Source organism: Aptenodytes patagonicus, chromosome 3, assembly GCF_965638725.1.
Source record: "Aptenodytes patagonicus chromosome 3, bAptPat1.pri.cur, whole genome shotgun sequence".
NCBI classification, from domain to species: Eukaryota; Metazoa; Chordata; class Aves; order Sphenisciformes; family Spheniscidae; genus Aptenodytes; species Aptenodytes patagonicus.
Genome location: NC_134951.1, coordinates 103,619,840 through 103,637,550, shown reverse-complemented (window position 1 = coordinate 103,637,550; position 17,711 = coordinate 103,619,840). Strand labels below are relative to the sequence as shown.

At 41.9% G+C, this 17,711-nt stretch overlaps 1 protein-coding gene across 2 annotated transcripts; it reads right to left on the bottom strand.

The window, feature by feature from the left end:
- Window positions 1-956: 956 nt before the first annotated feature.
- Window positions 957-16,596, bottom strand: KCNG3 (potassium voltage-gated channel modifier subfamily G member 3). Of its 2 annotated transcripts, none has more exons than XM_076334461.1 (2): window positions 15,927-16,596; window positions 957-6,898 (listed from the first exon to the last, which is right to left on the bottom strand). In XM_076334461.1, exons 1-2 carry the CDS (start codon window positions 16,580-16,582, stop codon window positions 6,253-6,255), a joined length of 1,302 nt encoding a protein of 433 aa, XP_076190576.1. In that variant the 5' UTR covers window positions 16,583-16,596; the 3' UTR covers window positions 957-6,252. The 2 variants fall into 2 exon arrangements, with proteins under 2 accessions (XP_076190576.1, XP_076190577.1); XM_076334462.1 differs by having other exon boundaries at window positions 15,960-16,596.
- Between the last annotated feature and the right edge of the window lie 1,115 nt (window positions 16,597-17,711).

Sequence of the window (17,711 nt, the reverse complement as noted above, 5' to 3'; positions counted from 1 at the left end):
GGTCCTCACTGTAGTTCCTAGCTGGTACTTTGATACTGGTAAAGAGCAGTAAAAAGAAATACAAAAACTGAAGTGGAGGATTTCTGGGGTACAAGGGAAAGAATTCCAATTTTGAACTTCTTGATTTCCTAGATTTTAGTGAACCTCTTTACTGTTTTCTTTTTAAAATTCTTATGGCAAACAAATGTATGAAATGTTCCCCAAGACAGCAAGAATCGATCTTATTTTGGGGGGTTCTATGTATTTACAGTTGCATCTCAGATTGCTAGGAGGTGCAAGTGCTGAGCTTATCTGTAAAATAATAACAGTGTTAAAACATTAAAAAACCCCTCTGCTTCCAAAATATTTTAGTTCTTTTAGAAAAACACTTCTAAAATATATGACTATGTGGACACCTGCTTCATTTCTTCACTGATTGATTTTATGTAAAACTTTTAAAACTAATAAATAAAATATGAGAAGTAAAAACGCTCATGATTTCTAAACGAAAAGTCTGTTCATTTTCATAACAATGCAATGGGCTGGTGCCAGAATAGTTCATAATTCAGTGATCTCTTAAAATATTCAAACTTTTTTTTAAAAGAACATTAGTTGTGATTATTTTTGGAAGTACTTTTGAAACGGCTCCATTTGAAGAATCACCAGAGTGTCTCAGATCTGTTCACAATAATGCAAACATTGCACTGGTGAAACTTCTGGTTGTTTTGAAATTCCAGAATGAACACCATGTTGATATTTGGGGGGTGTGTGTGTGTGTAATAGAAATACATTTTGTTGAACTTGAAGCCAAATTCAATCCATTTTTCCAGATTTGTTCTTACGTTATTCCTCAGGGATTATTTATATGTGTTACATGGCTGCTTTTTCATTTTCACAGTTCTGTTGTCCATAATTAAAATAGACAGTTGCAGAAGAATAACCCTGTGTACATTTAACTTTATTTTTTGGCTCAGACTAACTTCTAGATCAAATATTCAAATTTTTTATTGAGTAAAACTCCTAGGTTCTAAATGGCAGACTTCTCAGTAGCCAAAAACTGTTAAAGGAAAAACGTTTTTGCCGAGGTACAGTACCAATACGAATAGCCACAGAATTCATTTGTTAAAAAGAACACATTTTATAAACATTTGTGTTTTGACCACTAGTCCATGAAATACAGCAACAAGACCAGCAAATTTTATTACGTGATTTTATGCATCTAATTCTGTATTCACATCAAAAACCCCACATTTATTACCTTTTCAAATTATAGTATGCATTTTTCTTTACAGATAAGCAAACAATATATAAAATCAACGTTCTATAAAATTATAAACCTTTGCATTTGTAAAGAATAAAGGAGTCTAAAATGTGTAGTTGCAAACATTCACATTTTATTAATTTCACCAAAGATTTATATTCTTCTGCGGCTCTTAAAATTTCTTGTCAAGCAGACTGTCAGTCTTGGTTGCTCACTGTGCAGCCTTCTTGATGCTTAATCTATCCTGTCATCTGCAAAAGATACTCCCTACTTTGTGTTGCACTTCACAGGCCATACATCATACTAGCTTTTCACTATGAAACCAGCCTTTTGTTGTTTCTTCCATATGGGCTGGGGCAGCTCGTCAGCTAGTGTAAACTGTTACAGCTCTAGCAAAGCTGGAAGACCTTTCTTGCTAAGTCTACTTATTTTAAACGGGGATCCGTTTTATGGAGCAAGTTTAACTAGCATCACATATACTGACTTGCACGTTTGCTTTTACAAACAAATAATAGAACATGAGAGTCAATTTCCTTTTTTAAAATCATAGTGAAAAATTTTTTATAATCTTTTTTGCTATGCATAGCTTATGTAATTTCCCAGAAAATGTCTCCTTAGAAGCTCATTTGAAAGGATAATTCTAAAGTTTTCAAGGTACTTCAAATGATCAAACTTTAATCAGTAGTTTTATCCTGAACCTCTTAGATGGGAGAAAATTCAGAGCGCGGCAGACCTTGTTCGTTGTGCTGGTTCCCAGGAAACTGGCTGGTTTGGCTGCTGAATTTAGCTGGCTGGTGTGTGCATATGACCACTTCCTGGCAGATGTTCAGGTCTGGTAAGCTTTTGTAGTTGCTACCCAGAGGGGAAGAGATAAGTGTTTTGAACCCATAAGGACTTCAGTCTTACTTTGGAAACATGAGGTTTGAACGCTATGAAAGCTGAAGGCCGATTCTTTTACGGGCACAAATCACACACACGATATGAAAACCCAGTACCTTTTCCTTTAAATACATGGGTATCAAGATATGAATCTTAACCTTAACAGGATTTTTATCTTCCTCAAACTTGCTGCTATGTACATCAGGATAAGCCATTGTACAGTAAGAATGAATATCACATATTTAAATGGCTGATCTCTATGCTGATAAAACTGTTTAAAATCATCAGTCAATCAAATTAATCTATCTTTTTTTTTTTTTTTTGGTGGGTATTCATCAAGACAGTATCGCTTCCAAGTCTTACATCAAGGGAAATGATAATCCTCCATTCTTTGTGATTTTTGGGATGGTGCTTCATGTAGAACTGTAGAAGGAAAATGTACTCTAGACAGCTTTCCATTCCTGTGATTTCATTAATGATCAAATGCTTTTAAGTAAGTAAGTGGCACGCAGTACCTTGAAGGATTGCAGACAATATATTCAAAACATACAATGGCAGTTCAAAACTCATTGGCATTTGCTTTAGTTTTAGATGAACAGAAAGGCTGGATCACAATTATCTAAGCTGTCTTCATTTACCCCGTTTTATTATATTTGTATTTCATCTAATTTGTTCCAAGTGTGAACGTTTCAGATACTGAAAGAGGTACTGCCCATGAAGGATTTTATTGTATATGGTTCAAACTGGCAGTGATTAGAAACAACCCAGCTTGTCTTCACTTGGCTTTGAAATGCTGTATTTCAAAATAGAGTGCTGCACCCCACGTCTGCATAAAACACCATCTCAAGTAAACTTTTAGTAAAACAGTTTCACCTGTTTAAAAGTATGCTTATTTTTGACTACACATATAATTCAGTTTTTTTAAAGTTTCACTAAAAAAACACTGGTCCATTGAAAATAAGGTGACATATATTACTAGAAGTCAGGAACCCTATTTACTTACTATAAAATTCTGTTTTAAGGCTACCGTTGAGATCACGTTACTTCAACTTGGTTTCTAAGGAAACTAAAGTCTACACACTGATAACCATACAACAATAAAAAAGCAAAAAAAAAAAAACCCACCCACCCCAGTATCTCTCTTTAGTGGGCTTATATAGAGAGCATTTTCAAAGTAGTATTTTATTACAATGCAAATTAAAAAATACATTAGGTCATTCTGTTCACTCTTTGCCATGTAAAAAGTGAACATAAGCTGTTAAAAAAAAAAATGTATGACTTAAGATAATCTCCACAGAGTTATTCCCTTACACGATTATTTTCATTAGATAATCTTTTTACACTGGGAAAGGATTCTTTAGCTGGAAAACACTTACAAAGGATCAAACATTTTGTTTGTATACCACATATAGCCTGGATCTTTGAAAACTTCCTGTCCTTAACTGCTTATAGAAAATGATTCATGGTGCGAACTGGTATTCACAAGTTATTATGTGCATTAATTTATATTTTTTCCTTTGTCTGGGCATCTAAAGATTAGATTTATAGGTAGTGCAGAAATGCATTTTATTTTGTCTTGGAATCGAGATTGCAACATACTTTAAAGTATATTCACATTCTGTATGGATTTCAAACTATTGTCATCGTGATGATGGTTTGGGCGTTTTGTGGGAGGAGGGTTGTATCTCAGAGTATTGGTTTGGTTAAATAAAATACATGGACAAAAGACAAAGTAAGTTTTAAGGAGTTTTATGAAAAACAGTATTTTTCCCAAGCATTAAAAACAGCATACAAAAATCTGTAGGGCTAAGTTCTTATGTGGTTTTTTTTTTTTACCTGTTTTTAATGGGGAAAAAAGAAATGGAGCGGAATACCAAAAAATCGCGATTTCTCCTTGAAAATGGTTTTGATACTGTCAAAACAAACTTTTCATTAGAAGATGAAAATGCCATTTTCTTCAACAGCTGTGTTTGGATTAAAGTCTGAAATTTCAATTTTGTCAAGGAGGAAATTTTTTGTGAGGAGAAAAAAAAAAACATTTTGACTGACTATGCTATATAATATATGCAGGATATATATATAGGTACACATGCAGGAATACAGAGCCAGCATCTCCGCTGGTGTAAAACATCTAAGTGTCTCTGAAGTCACAACTTGCCTAACTAACATCAGCTGTGAATCTCACCTAAGAAAGAAATTTTTGCTTATCTCATCTCATATTCACCTCTCTGTGGAATGCTGGAGCCTGTTTCTGAACGACATGATTCTGATATAAAAGGCATAAATATAGTAGTACAGGGAACTACAGAGCTAACCTTCTCAACACCAGAATGCCAGTGGCAAGAAACAGAGGTATGGCTGTAATGTTATTTAATAATGTAGTCTCGAAAAGCTATTGAAGGAAAAGTCAAGCTTGTCTGTAAGAAGGCTGCTAAAATTCTTTCCAGGTCTACAGAAAAATTGTGTCTGCAACGTCATTCTTTAAGACTACTTAAGACTAAGACTAAGATAATGAATTTTTCAGGTCTCAGGGTAGAGCCTTCAACATACTGGTTACTGACCAATGTGGTACTTTTATTTGAGTGAGCGATTCCAGAGGTGTGTGTTCCAGGTGGCGCTCATTTTACTTCTAAAGCTTTTAACACATACGTATATAAAAGATGCTTCTACAGCACAGTAATAGTAAACGCGGTATTTTCAGGCAAGCACACCAAATTCAACTATGCCGATGACTCTGAACTTCCATGTTAATAAGAAAGCTCCCTGTTGATGTTTATTGATATCCAAATTTGTAAAGCTGTACCTTAATGTGTTTTAGTATCTAACTGCACATTTCTACGTAGCAGCCTTTCAGGATTATACTGAATGATGCTATTAAGCAGTACTACACGAGAAATGTAGTGCACAGTATTTCAGAACCTGACTTGATTCATTTTAATTTTTTAGTTACATTGGAGAATATACCATTTTGCCAAGTGCAACTCACACTTCTATATTTTACTTTCTTTGGTATGCTCTGGGCTTTTTACAGTTGTTTTTAAAAATTCCATTAAAGTAAAGTGCATCCTTCAGTAAGGATTGCAGAATTTAAAGATAATCAAGAGTCTCATCTGACAGGGAGCAGCTACTCTTGTTTTCCAGTGCTTTCGTCAGACTGTTTCAAGCGATGCAATCTTATTAATTTGTCTTAGAGAACTTTCACTGTGATACATATGTTTAATGAAATGGGGGGAAAAAAAATCTATGCTTATGAGTATATAGCTTCACGTGGATGGAGCTGAACTGAATGTATGTAAAATTTGGATAGCTCCCCCACTAAGCTACCAGAAAATATATTTATCAATGCCTGATATTTTATGCTGATCTTTATAAAGTACAACACTTGCTTCTACTAACGATTTGGTTCTAGAGAAGAAATGAACTGTGGTGAAGGAAGTCCTTGCTACAACATTCAGAGGTGCACTTCTTACGCTTCTTTGAATTATCAAATTCAGAGCAATGCCACCAACTTCACTGGTTTTACAGAAGATTTGTGTGCTTCATCAAAGATCAGAATCAGGCCTCAAGATTTTTTGCCCTACAGACCTACATTGTTCATTTTTCCTGAGTTACAGAACCAGCTCTACTCTGTTGCGAAGCTCAAAAGTAGCAGTGATTCTCCTTCCGTAGCTAATTTGGTTATCTGAGTTAAAAGTGGAGATACTTCAGGCAAGAAGTTATCAATGCCTCTACGGAGCATTTAGATATTGAAATCTTTGAAAAACTTCTGCTACACGTTGCTTGGAATGGTATAGGATGTCATTATGGGAATGACAGATCTCAGTGTTAAGCCCATTTTTTGTTCTGCTTTTGTGTGGAAAGGCAAACTGAAGACCAAACTGGTCTGGTTGAGGACTTCTGAATCCTCTTTTGTTAATTTTGTTCTCTCAAATTTGAAACATCACTCCCTCTCCCTGCAAGGTGCCCAAGGCAGATGGCCATCCTTCCTGTCTGAATGGTGACGGGCTTTCTCCAGGCTGGCGAGAATGTTGTTCCATAGGACCATCCAGTCAAGGAGGACACGCGAAGGGACCTTCCACCATTCTCTTCTAAGACAAAGCTTAGCAAGTAACTACAACAGAATGCAAGTTTGGTCAATTTAAGAATTCAGCAGAGAGGCTTCTACTGTACCTAGCGGATCGGAACTTGAGCTCATGGTAACATTGCACAAAGCTGTGATAAATGAAAGTGATCGGCAAGGCTAATAAAACGATGCCACTAACCACACAAATTCCTCCAAGAATCCTTCCTGGTACAGTGATGGGACACATGTCACCATAACCAACCGTGGTCATCGAGATGATCACCCACCAACAAGCAGCAGGAATGCTGGCATAATCCTTATTCTTTGTTCCCAAGTCCAGCCCATTTTCAAGAAGCTGGGAAAGTGCACTGAAAATTGCCATAGCAACACAGATAAAGACAAGTAGCATCACCATCTCTCTGTAACAACGCTTCAGAGTCAGACCAAGTGTTTGAAGGCCAATGAAATGACGAGCCAGTTTAATCACCCAAAAAATCCTCATCATTCTTAAGACCCTCAAGGTGACTCCAGCCCTCTGAAGCTGCGAATTTTCCCCTGTGAAAACTGTCATTAGAACAGAGATGTAGTAAGGAGTAATTGCCAGTAAATCAATGATGTTGAGAGGTCTTCTGACAAACTCACACTTGTTTTTGGAGACGATGAACCTCACAATGCACTCTGCAGTGAACCAGCCTATGCAGATAGCTTCAATTATCCTGTCAAAAGAAACAAAGTACAGCATTTATGTCCTGTGCAAAAGCCTTAATGGATGTTTGGTTTGTTCACAGATATTACCAAATTGACACTCAGACCTTCACAAACAACAAACAGAAAGCCACGCTATTCTTATCCTGCACATGTAGCACCAGATTTCAGCAATTAACCGGAGGATCTAGTGAGGAGTTTAAATGCATCATTGCTAAGAACTCACTCACCCACCGATCATTTTCTTTGAATTATAGATTGCTACTGGTCCTAATACTGGGCAAATATGCCTACCAAAACTGGAACCCCACAGGAAATGGTATGCCACCGATGCCAATGTGTAATATTATCTAGAACCCCTTTTTTGTTGTTGTTGTCGGTTGGGTTTTGGGGGATTTTGTTCTTTTTTTTTTTATTTCAAATCTGTGCGGCCTGATCCACTCGGGAATACCAAGGACTGTGGATCAGTGAACTGGCTGGTTATGAACAGCGATGTATAGAACCAGACTGCTAAACTAAAATGGAAGTGAAGATGGAGTAGGCAGAAATCAGCTTTTGCATTGGATAATTCATACAAACTGGCTCTTCAGGAACCAACCTAAACCAGTCAGTCTGATTTGCATCCCAAACAGGGGCTTACCTAGAACTATATTCAGAACTTTATAGGTATTGCCACTAAATACAGATTTTTCATCCTTGGGTACACAAAGTGATAAGCCTGTGTCCTCCCATTTACCACTATGCTCTGCATGACTGAATTTTTTCTTTTGTTTTAAATGTAACTCCACCTAAACTGCGTTGCAGCAAAAATGTCAAGGTAACCAAAGCAGTAAGCAAGGCCATCTTCTTGCCAAATACAAACAAGAAAAGAAATCCTGGAAAGTGATTTCAGTATGTTCTTAAATATTTTCAAGTCCCAGTGCAGTGAATGAGACTTGAGAATATCTCAACTTGAAACGAGTGGCAGGTAGAAACAGAAGATGAAAATGTTGCTCTAAGATTATTTAGCAACTGTTGTGCATGTAGTCTCAAATCTCCCATCTGAAAATAACCCTTTTCTTACGAATTCAGACTGGGTTCGCTTGTTGAATACAGGAGGGAATGGGAGCTAATCTTTCCCTCTTTCCTTTGTTTATCTTTTTTCACCAACAGTTTGAGCAAAGAAAAAGCCAATGACCAATGCCTTCTCATACCAACAGGTCTGAAACCAAACTGACGTGAGATTGGGGATTTGAAAATACTACATACAACCAGAGCTTTTTTGCTGCTGCAGGGATCCAACAAGGTAGTGTCTGTAGAAACGTAATGATTTGCAAGTAATAATCCGACTGTCATTTCAAACCTGAAATTTTGCTTCCCTAACACATCTGCGTAATTTTTACCAGTTCTGAAATCTATTGTTATTATTAAGACAATGGCCTGTTAGAAAGACAATGTTGTTCTGTAACTGCTGTAATTATACTAATAGACTCTATAAACTAACTTTCATAAAAGTTTCATACACTAAAGCTTTATTTATTTTTTAATTTCATTTTATTCATTCATTCACTTTAGTTTTACGCTAAAAAATGGAGGAAACGGTAACAATCAGTCGATGTAAAGTTGTAAGGTACACTGTAATTCCAGCCACAGCAAATTTAAATGAACATAAATTAATTACTTAAAGAAAAGTTATTCACGTAAAATCAGACCTTGTTTTTCTTGTTTCATGAATAATAACGGAAGTTCTGTAAGCAAGTGGCCTTTCTTCATAAAGGGCTTATAAAATACTTGTTCATGTTAGCACCTTTTGATGGAAAGACCCGTGAATTTCAAAAATAGCTTGCTCTTAAGAATTAGGTGTTCTCTTAAAAATTAAGCTTTTGAAAATACTAGTGCTTCTTTTAATAATGACAGTGAGTGATAACTACCTCAGATGCAGGTTTAATTTCTTTTAAAAAGTGCTCAGATCATAATGTCTTCTAAACAAAAGTCATGTACAGGATAGATGAAAGTTATTCTATGAATGTGAATTATCGTTCCTTTATGTAGAAAAAAATCAAGAAAAAAATGTTAATGGGTAAGTTGTCTTAAATCCTTTTTACACATGATGAGGAAATACCTAAGACTTTCCCTAGTAAAATCAGTCAAACAGCAAGATCATGGTAATGGACACACCGATAAAGTCTGAATGTACTTATACGTTGGCTAGTTGAGATCTCATGTAACGATTAGAAGAAGAATTGTATCTGGATAGAAAGTTGCAGCCAGGAACATTCAACAATTCCAACAGACTCTATTTCATTACATTTTATTTGATATCTCTGGTAGTGCTGCCTGTATCCTATGACATGGAGCATTGAAATGAAAAAGCAATTAGTAATTATACAATTCAAAGCTTTTTCACTCTGTATTTCCTCCTGATGCCCTGATAATGTTGGAAATGTGATTCCTCCATTTTGTCACAAATTAGGCAGGTTATCTCTGAGTTGAGCTTTAAGGAAGTTAGGTCCTGATCGCTGTGATTCAGTAGAAGTCTTCTTTATGAATCAACATTGACTCAGTGGTCCAGTATAACTTTGGGGAATAGTTGTGCAAGTAAAAATCCATGAAATGTGATCAATCCGTTGTTTTACTCTGGCAGTTCCTAGCACGAGAGATACTGTAAACCAGTTATACTTCAGTAGGAAGGACTGAAGAAGCCTTTTATTGTAGAACGGACTTGAGAGCTAAGGAACATCACTGATGCAAAAATGACAAAGCAGGATCAAGACGGTGGGAGATGCATTACTGCCATGCCGTTACATATTGCACTTCCATTTCTCCAGTCTACATCTATGCTTCTTTCTCATCAATTACACACATCCTGGCTAGGGAGAAGATAATGAAGAAGGGTGTCCCTTATTTTTTTCTTTCCTCTCCTTACTTCTTAGCCATCAGTGAAACATGTTTCATTTTTCCTCTCTTGTCACTCCTTTTCGCCTGTGCAGATGGATTTCGGCAGTCCTGGGTGAATCACGTAAAAGTAAGTGTTTTGATGAGAAGAACTAGAAACTTCTGGCCTGTTGGGAAATCTGGAGTGCTACATACTACGTTTCCACTTTCAGATCAAGTCTCCCTCTCCCTCTCCTTGTAGTGACTTATCTTTATAGCTAACCTTGTTAATGGATAAATAACATCTAATAAGGAAAGCAAATTTAACAGTTAGTCCTCAAGAGAACTTAACTGAGTATGAAGTTAAAGCCAAATAAAATGCATGCACTTGGAAGACTAAAGTTACTGTCTCTTCTGTGATCAATTCTTAAAATATTTGCTGCATATTCACAGCACAGACTGCCTTTTATTGCCTATTCCTGGAATAATGCTGTATTAAGATCTATAACTATATAATTAAATCATGAGCTTTATTTGGTAAAATGTAGTACCTATTTTATAAATTTCCATCACAGTTTTTGGTTGTTTTTTTTTCCCCCATCAGTTCAGTTTTAAAATAGCTGGTATTCAAAAAGGAGAGGGGAAATTAAAAACAAACTCATGAAGTCTTTCCTTGAAGATTCCCCACAAAATTTATAAATAACCAGAGAAAATACTAGGTCCTAATTTTTATTCAGTTACAGGTTATTTCTGTTCAAACTTACTGTTCATTGTCCGAGACCTAAGCAGATGAAAGAAGGTTCTTTTCTTAAAATTTTAAGCCTCTTGGTACTTAACAGTCTTTCAACATTGCTCTAATGAGTCTTTTGTCCATAAGCGGAAAATCAAGCCTTTGTGAGCTTCATTTCTACTGTAATCCCATCACTGTTCAATTTTCTGTTCCATCTGATAACTTCCTTTCAGAACAGGCTATTTTATGTACAATGAGTCAAACCACTTCAGAAATTATTTTTTCAGTCACTAACAAGACTAGTTTGTTATTACTAAAAAAAATCATATTGTGAATGCCTTAGAATATTTCAACTTAGCATTATTCTTTGCCCCAGCGTGCCAATTTGTATACTTTCAATAGCCCCTGGTGAGCTGGTTGAAATCTAGCCAAAACATTCGTTAGTGGCACTATTATCTATTAAGCTTGTAAATAAAACATACACATCAACGGGACACATGAGGAAAACAGATGATATGATTAAAGACAGTATATGACAGGATTACAGATTACAGTCTGTCAGCACTGATTTGTTAAATTGCTGCTAAAGCCTATTTCCATGTAAAGCACATTAAACCTGAAAAACATCCAAGCAGCAGCCAGAATGATCAAATTCCTGCTCAGGAAGACTCCTAGTCATTTCAGCAAATGTCTGGTGGTTTTTTTTTTTAAATCCTTTTGAAATCAACAGGGTTTCTGTCTCACTACAAACTGCAGAGTAAGGGCCACAGAACAGGTAGTTTCCCTGAATTAAAAACCTTGCTGGCGTTTTGCCATTCTGTCCCTGCTTTGGTAGCAATAATACGTCTTGACGCATTAAACTCCGGTGCCTTATGTGGGAGGCTCTAATGACCCAGCACTCCCCAGGGAAGGGGCAAATGCCTTTCACAGCTCTCTGGGGGTAGCTGGATATGAACATCTCGAGCCCTGGGGTCCTCAGCATCTTTTTCCATATACTTTGAACACGAGTGGCACCTAGCCCTGGTGAGTTCGTTAAGGTTCTCCTATGGCCAGGCAGTGATACACATCCGTTCTTTGTGTAATCTCTATTTTTCAAAAAGCCCATAAATTCATTAGAAGAATCCACCTCCGTGTTTTTAACTTAGGTCTGTAGTTCCATTCTTTACCTTCAGCCTACTGTTTTCACTTAGCAAAAATGTGCCGGTCAGGTTAGATCTTACCCAGGAAAGTAGTTGTTGGTTTTTTTTTTTAACAGATGTTGGGCGTGAGCATTTGGGTGTTCTGAAATTCCACCACCGTAAAGCAATAATGTTTTTTATGTGTCTAAAATTCAAATGCAACTTTTTAAGCTGATGTTTTGCAGAGATTAAAAAAAAGCCCACTGGCATCTGTTGAGAGATGCTGTTTGGAGAAGTTACTGTGTTTATTTGCTTTTGCTTAAGAACACAGCAATCATATAGCCTTGATAACCAAGTGATTCTTTCAATACAAATTTAATCACGATTAGTAAGTGGAAAAGGGGCAACAGTCTCTCCCTTGTGCTAACAAGCTACTCGTATTTAGCGTTAGAAAAATAGTTTAAAGGCAGGTAGATAGAACTGTGCTGGCAGTAAGTCGAGCAGCTTCAAATGACTTCCTATTACAGGCTTGAGAAGCTCTCCCCAAAAGATTATGCTTACGATCAGTGTGTGGACGGGTCCCTGATCAGAGACTCGCAGTACGCATCTGTCGGCACAGTTCAGAAGAGAGCAAAGATGACTTGAAATTGCCAGAAGCAACAGAAGGGGAGACAGGTGTCCCTGCTGTCTGCTCCTAAACCGTGCAAATCTGATGCAAGTCTTTAGGTCTGGTAAGTGAAATGTGCCAAGGCAGGGAAGAGAGCAAAAGTCTTAAAACGCAAGGAATTTAATAACTCATCCCTCATCCTGAGAACGGATCTGGGGAAGGCACTCCCTCTGCAAACCGGGGAATTATACTGTCAGTGTCTGTAAAATCAGTGAAATTCAGAGGTCAGATTACCCATCCCTCTCTCCTTAAAAAAGCTTACTTGTGGAGTTCTCTGTTGCCCTCTAAAGGGCGTTACTCCAAAGGATCAGAAATAGCCATAGGCTGTTCACCCTTTCAGAGTGTGGTCACCATGAAAAGTCATAACAATGTAATGGTTTCTGAGAAAAGTTTGGTGGACTCAATTCCTCTTCTGGTGAAGAGGTGTTTTGACAAGAAAAACAAACACAGCTGGTATTAGCTGGCAGCCACAGTAACCCTCACTGCAAACCTCATTAAAGAGGCTGATTCTGTAAATTACAGAGTTAGTGACCCCCTCACTCCTGGAGATGATGTCCAGGTAAGCTGGAGACACGCTGCTAGAGCTGTTTTCTCTACAGCTGCCCAAAGCGGTTCTGGGGACGGTCACCACAGTTCAGTCACAGAAACTGTCCATGTGGCACCTTTCTGAACTGTAACATACCATCGAGGGAAGGACAGGGGGTTTTATTAGTAAGCACATGAGAGACGAAAAATATCAAAGTTGCTGAATTTCATGAGGTAGTTCTCACCTCTTCTAAGCAGTGGCTTATGCTGATCTGAATAGTTGGTTACATCCAAAAATCTACAGCCTAAGGACTTCCAGATAAGCCCATAAAACTTTTCAAAATATGTTTTTAGAATAATGTAAAGTCTTCATACTAGTAATTACAGTGCCATGTGAGTCAAAATTCACTTGCATGCAGCATTAATGTCACAATTTCTCTTGACAAAAAAAAATTAAATTATTGTATTATCATGTTAGAATTTCTTTATTTCGATGAGGAACCTTGGTTAATAAACAAAAGACAGAATTTGGCTTCAAACTTTTAAATGTATAAGAAACTAGCGGGCAGATTTTTAAAAGCCTTCTCACCTAAGATGGACAGTATTGCCAGAGTACGCAATCCCAGACACTCCTGTGTGATTTCTGGGGTCAGACTTTCAAATAAGCCACTTAGGTTTTCAAAACCTAACTCCTTTTAAATGAAGTAACTACAAACAAAAGATAAGAAAATATAAACAAAGGGAAATAAAGTCAGATGACAACTGGGCATGTTAGGTCAAATCCTATGGCATGTATAAGTAGTTGTGACTAAACTGGATCACTCACTCAAAAGCAACTGTAGCTCACATCTTTTTTTCCAGATATAACAGGCTTTTTAGTCACGATGCAGCATATGTAATAAAGAAAGGAGCGGCTCCCGTAAGAGAACAAGGCCACCTCAGCAGGTGATCAGCTGTGGACAGAAAGGAACACGTGGGTATCTGTTTTCCATGTGTTCGCCATTAAATTGCTATCAGTTCCTGTGCAGTGAGAGCACATGGGTTAAGTCACATGTGAAATGAACCAGCCTGTATCGGTGTTTATATGCGACAGACTTTTGCAGGAAGAGGGTTTGAAACTCTTCAGCCGCAACTTTTACGGTTATCTCTCTTTTTTTGTTGCAATTCCACGGAGTACTACAGCCAGTACTGAAGAAACTCACCCTACCATTGATAGCGGTCCTCCTGGTTTTAAAAGCAGCCTTCACTGCCCTGTGAAGTGCTTGGCTATGCTGTACCTTACAAGTATTTAGGACCTTATCCTTCAAACAGTTGGTATACAATATGCAATCGTTCAGAAGAGTAAAATTATGTGTGTACATAATACACACATGTTCTTGAAGACAAAGGCACTATGAAAGAAAGATTACATGTCATATGCCTCGTTCCTCTGCAAGTTGAACTCTTTCAGGAAGAGAAAAATTGTTGTTGACTCCCACACCATGAAGACGTGAACAAAGATATGACCAATGTCGTTAATGCTATGGTAGTGTTGCATCTATTTTCCCCTGTCTACTGGGGGTATCTAAGCAATTTGCTGCCTTACAAAAAGACCACCCAGAGCACCCACCCTTTGACATAACCTTGCAAAGCTTGAGCAAGGCTTTTTAACTAGAAGAACCTGTAAGAGCAACTTTCGACATATCTGAATCTAAGCAGGAATCAACAGCTTCTCAATCTGTATCTGCTTTCTTTTTGTTCATACATTTACTTCTTTGGCTCAGCTACAATGAGAAACACAGGTGCAGTTTTCCATTAAGCTAATGGAAACTATGAAAATACTTTCCAAGGAATTATTTTGGCTACTAAGATATAATATATCACATTCCAATTAAGTCTATGGTAAAAGATGATGATTTCATAATGACAAGGCTGCAATTTCACTGTAGGGCCCCTTTAGCAGAACAGAAGCCGAAAACTTTTTGTTGAATATCCTGTCTGTTTTAAAAGAAGGGAGAAGCTAGCAAATACAAGAAATGTTTCACTTCTTTCTTTATATGTCAGTCTTATTTAGGGGAGAAATCCTACCAGAGTGGTCTTGATTCTGTTCTCTAGGGAACAGAAGAGAGAGAGAGAGGGAGAGCGTGCAATGATACTGAAGTCAGCAGAGTTGCATGGATGTAACCCTAAGCTGAGGTCACAAAGATGAAGAAGGGTTTGTTCTTACTAGTAAGGCTTGGGATTGAGCCTTATACCCCATGCCCTGGTTTCTGCAACTGTTTTGCAATGTTTAGTGTGCTTACACACGTTTTATCTAAAGGAAATGTAAACATCTGTTACATTCATACACCGGGGTGCTTACACGATGCATTTGCAAGAGCTTAATGCTCAGTCTGATCATCTCCTGTGTTCCTCACATAGAGAATGCGAGATGCAAAGAGGAACGGGGGTAATAAGGCTGCTCCCACATACAAGATTTTACAAGAGCAGAACCGTAACAGGCACTGGATCTGCTCCAGCAGAAGGACCTGTACGAATACACGTGGAGTACACACGGGATTGTGCTTTTCCCAATGAGAGAAGGGAATTGCATTCTTTTCTTTTAGGGTTTTATTTTCCTTTGTTTCCACAGTCCTAAGGCCCGATATGATTTCCCGAGCGTTTAGAACTTCCCTGTGTGGGTAAGGAGTCCCGTGGCTCCTAAAGGGGGGGGGGGGGGAGAGCTCTAAGATCCTGCAGAGGAGGAGGCACCCTTACAGGGAAGAGGAGCCGTATTCCGATGGCACCTGCTCCGCTGTCAGCCTGCCCGAGACCCGAGCCTGCCTGCCGGCCCCGGGCCGCCCGCAGCACGGCTGCTCCCTGCGCCCCCCGGGGCGGCGGCCCTGCCCGCCGCTGGGCTCCGCTCCCGCGCCCGTCCCCTGCACGCGGAGCCACCGGGCGCCCGGCGGAGCCCGGCGGGAGCCGGCGCTGCAGAGCAGCGATCGCTCCCCCCCGACACCCCCACATCCCCCCCCCCCCCGGCTCCCCAGTTCAGGGCCGGAGTTTCAAGGCGCGCAGGCGATCCCCGCCGGCGGCGGCTACAGCTCTGGACCGTCAGGACGAGGGGCAGGACACACTGGACGGGACACACGGGGACCGGACAGCGGGAAAATAAAGGATCCTCCTACCCTGAGGGCTCCCTCACTGACTCTGCTGTGTACCTGCTCTGCTCCTCCACGCTGCGGTTCTCCGGCGCCCGCCACTCGGGCAGGGTGCTGGCGCACAGCACCACCATGGACACGATGACGAAGAGGATGGAGACGGTGGCCAGGACCTGGGCGGCCACGGAAGACGTGGGCTCCTCGAAAGTCCTCCTCATCCTCTCCAGCCACTTCCCGCCCTCGGCTCCCGGCGGCCGCCGGCCCTTGCCCTCGGGGCCGCCGGCCGCCTCCCCCGGCGGCTCGTCCGCCGCGTAGTAGGTGCACGTCTCGGACATGCGGTCGTCGAGGCGGCGCTGGCAGCAGTAGTCGAGGTGGGAGCCCTCCAGCCCCCAGTAGATCATCTCGTTGTAGAAGGAGAGCTCGCACATGTGCGGCACGAAGCGCAGGTGCCCGTGCCGCACGTACAGCATGATGAAGCCGAAGGCCTCCGAGTGCCGGTCGAAGAAGTACTCGTTCCGCTCCCGGTCGTAGTCGTCGCACACCTCCAGCACGTCCTGCTCCGAGAGGCAGCCGTGCAGGCGGCTCACCCGCCGCAGCGGGAAATCCTTCAGCACCTCCCGGGAGAAGGAGTACCGGGTGCCCCCGACGTTCAACACCACCGAGGGGCCGCGGCCAAAGTTCATGGCTTGGGCGGGACGGAGGAGGGGAAGGGCGGGCAGGGCAGGGCGGCGAGGCGGGGGGCAGCGCGGGCGACGGAGGCTGCCCCGGCTCCGGCTTTGCTCGCACCGCTGGCGGCTCCCGCTTGGCGACGGGGCGGGCGGGCGGGTGGGGAGGGAGGGAAGGCGGGAGAGGCGCCGCCGCGGGCGCCCCAGCGGACGCGCAGGAGACGGGGCGCGGCGGAGGCTGCGCGCCCCCCCGGCGATGCCGCTCGCAGGTGCGGCCGCGGCCTCAGCGTCGGCGGGCGGGCGCCTCCGCGGGGCCCCGCCGGGGCGGGGCGGCGGCCGCGGGCATGGCGGGGCCGCGGAGCTCCGCGCCCGGCGCCGCTCCGCTCCGCCGGTGCCGGCTCGCAGGCGAGCGGGAGGCGGCGCGGCGGCGGGGTGGGGACACGCCTCCTTCCCCGCCCGCGCACATGGCGGAGCGCGGCGCGGGGGCCACCCCCGCCCAGGGCACGGCCCCGGTCCTTCGGGGACCCCGCCGGGCAGAGGGCTTCGGCTGCAGCGGGGGAGAGCCCGTCCTCGCCAGCCCCGCTGCCCGCCCCGCGAACCGGCACTTGGGCGAAGTTGTCCACCACACCCAAGTAACACTTTGGGGGCGTTTCCCCCCCCCCCCAAAAAAAAAAAGCTGAAAGTGAAGCGTTTGAGCAGGACACCACTCGCTCCTTGTTCAAGGCAGCCGGTTGCCAGCGCCTGTCGCTCCCGTCTCACTTGTTTTCCGCGGCCCTTCCTGCCGGGGCGGCGGGCAGCTCCCGGCCCCCGGCGCGGCTGGGCGGCGCGGGGCGGCGGCCGGCCGCAGCGGCCGGGCTTTCCTGCAAGACGCGGGTTTCTTTTAAAAGTACGTCCCCCGCACACCCCCGTGCACAGCTGGATGAGGAGACACTTCCCTCTTCCCTCCTCACATAGCGTATGGCCACCAGGAAGAGTTAGGCGCCTTAGGTAGAGCCTTCTTCCCTGCTTCTACCCAGCTCGGTCTCATGTCTGTCCTCCTGCATCATCCTCCGTTCTTGTGTCCTACACCCATCTACAACATTAAAACATGCATCAGCTGGCACGAACCTGCCTCTCTCTAAAGCCTTGATTTCATTTGGTTGCATTT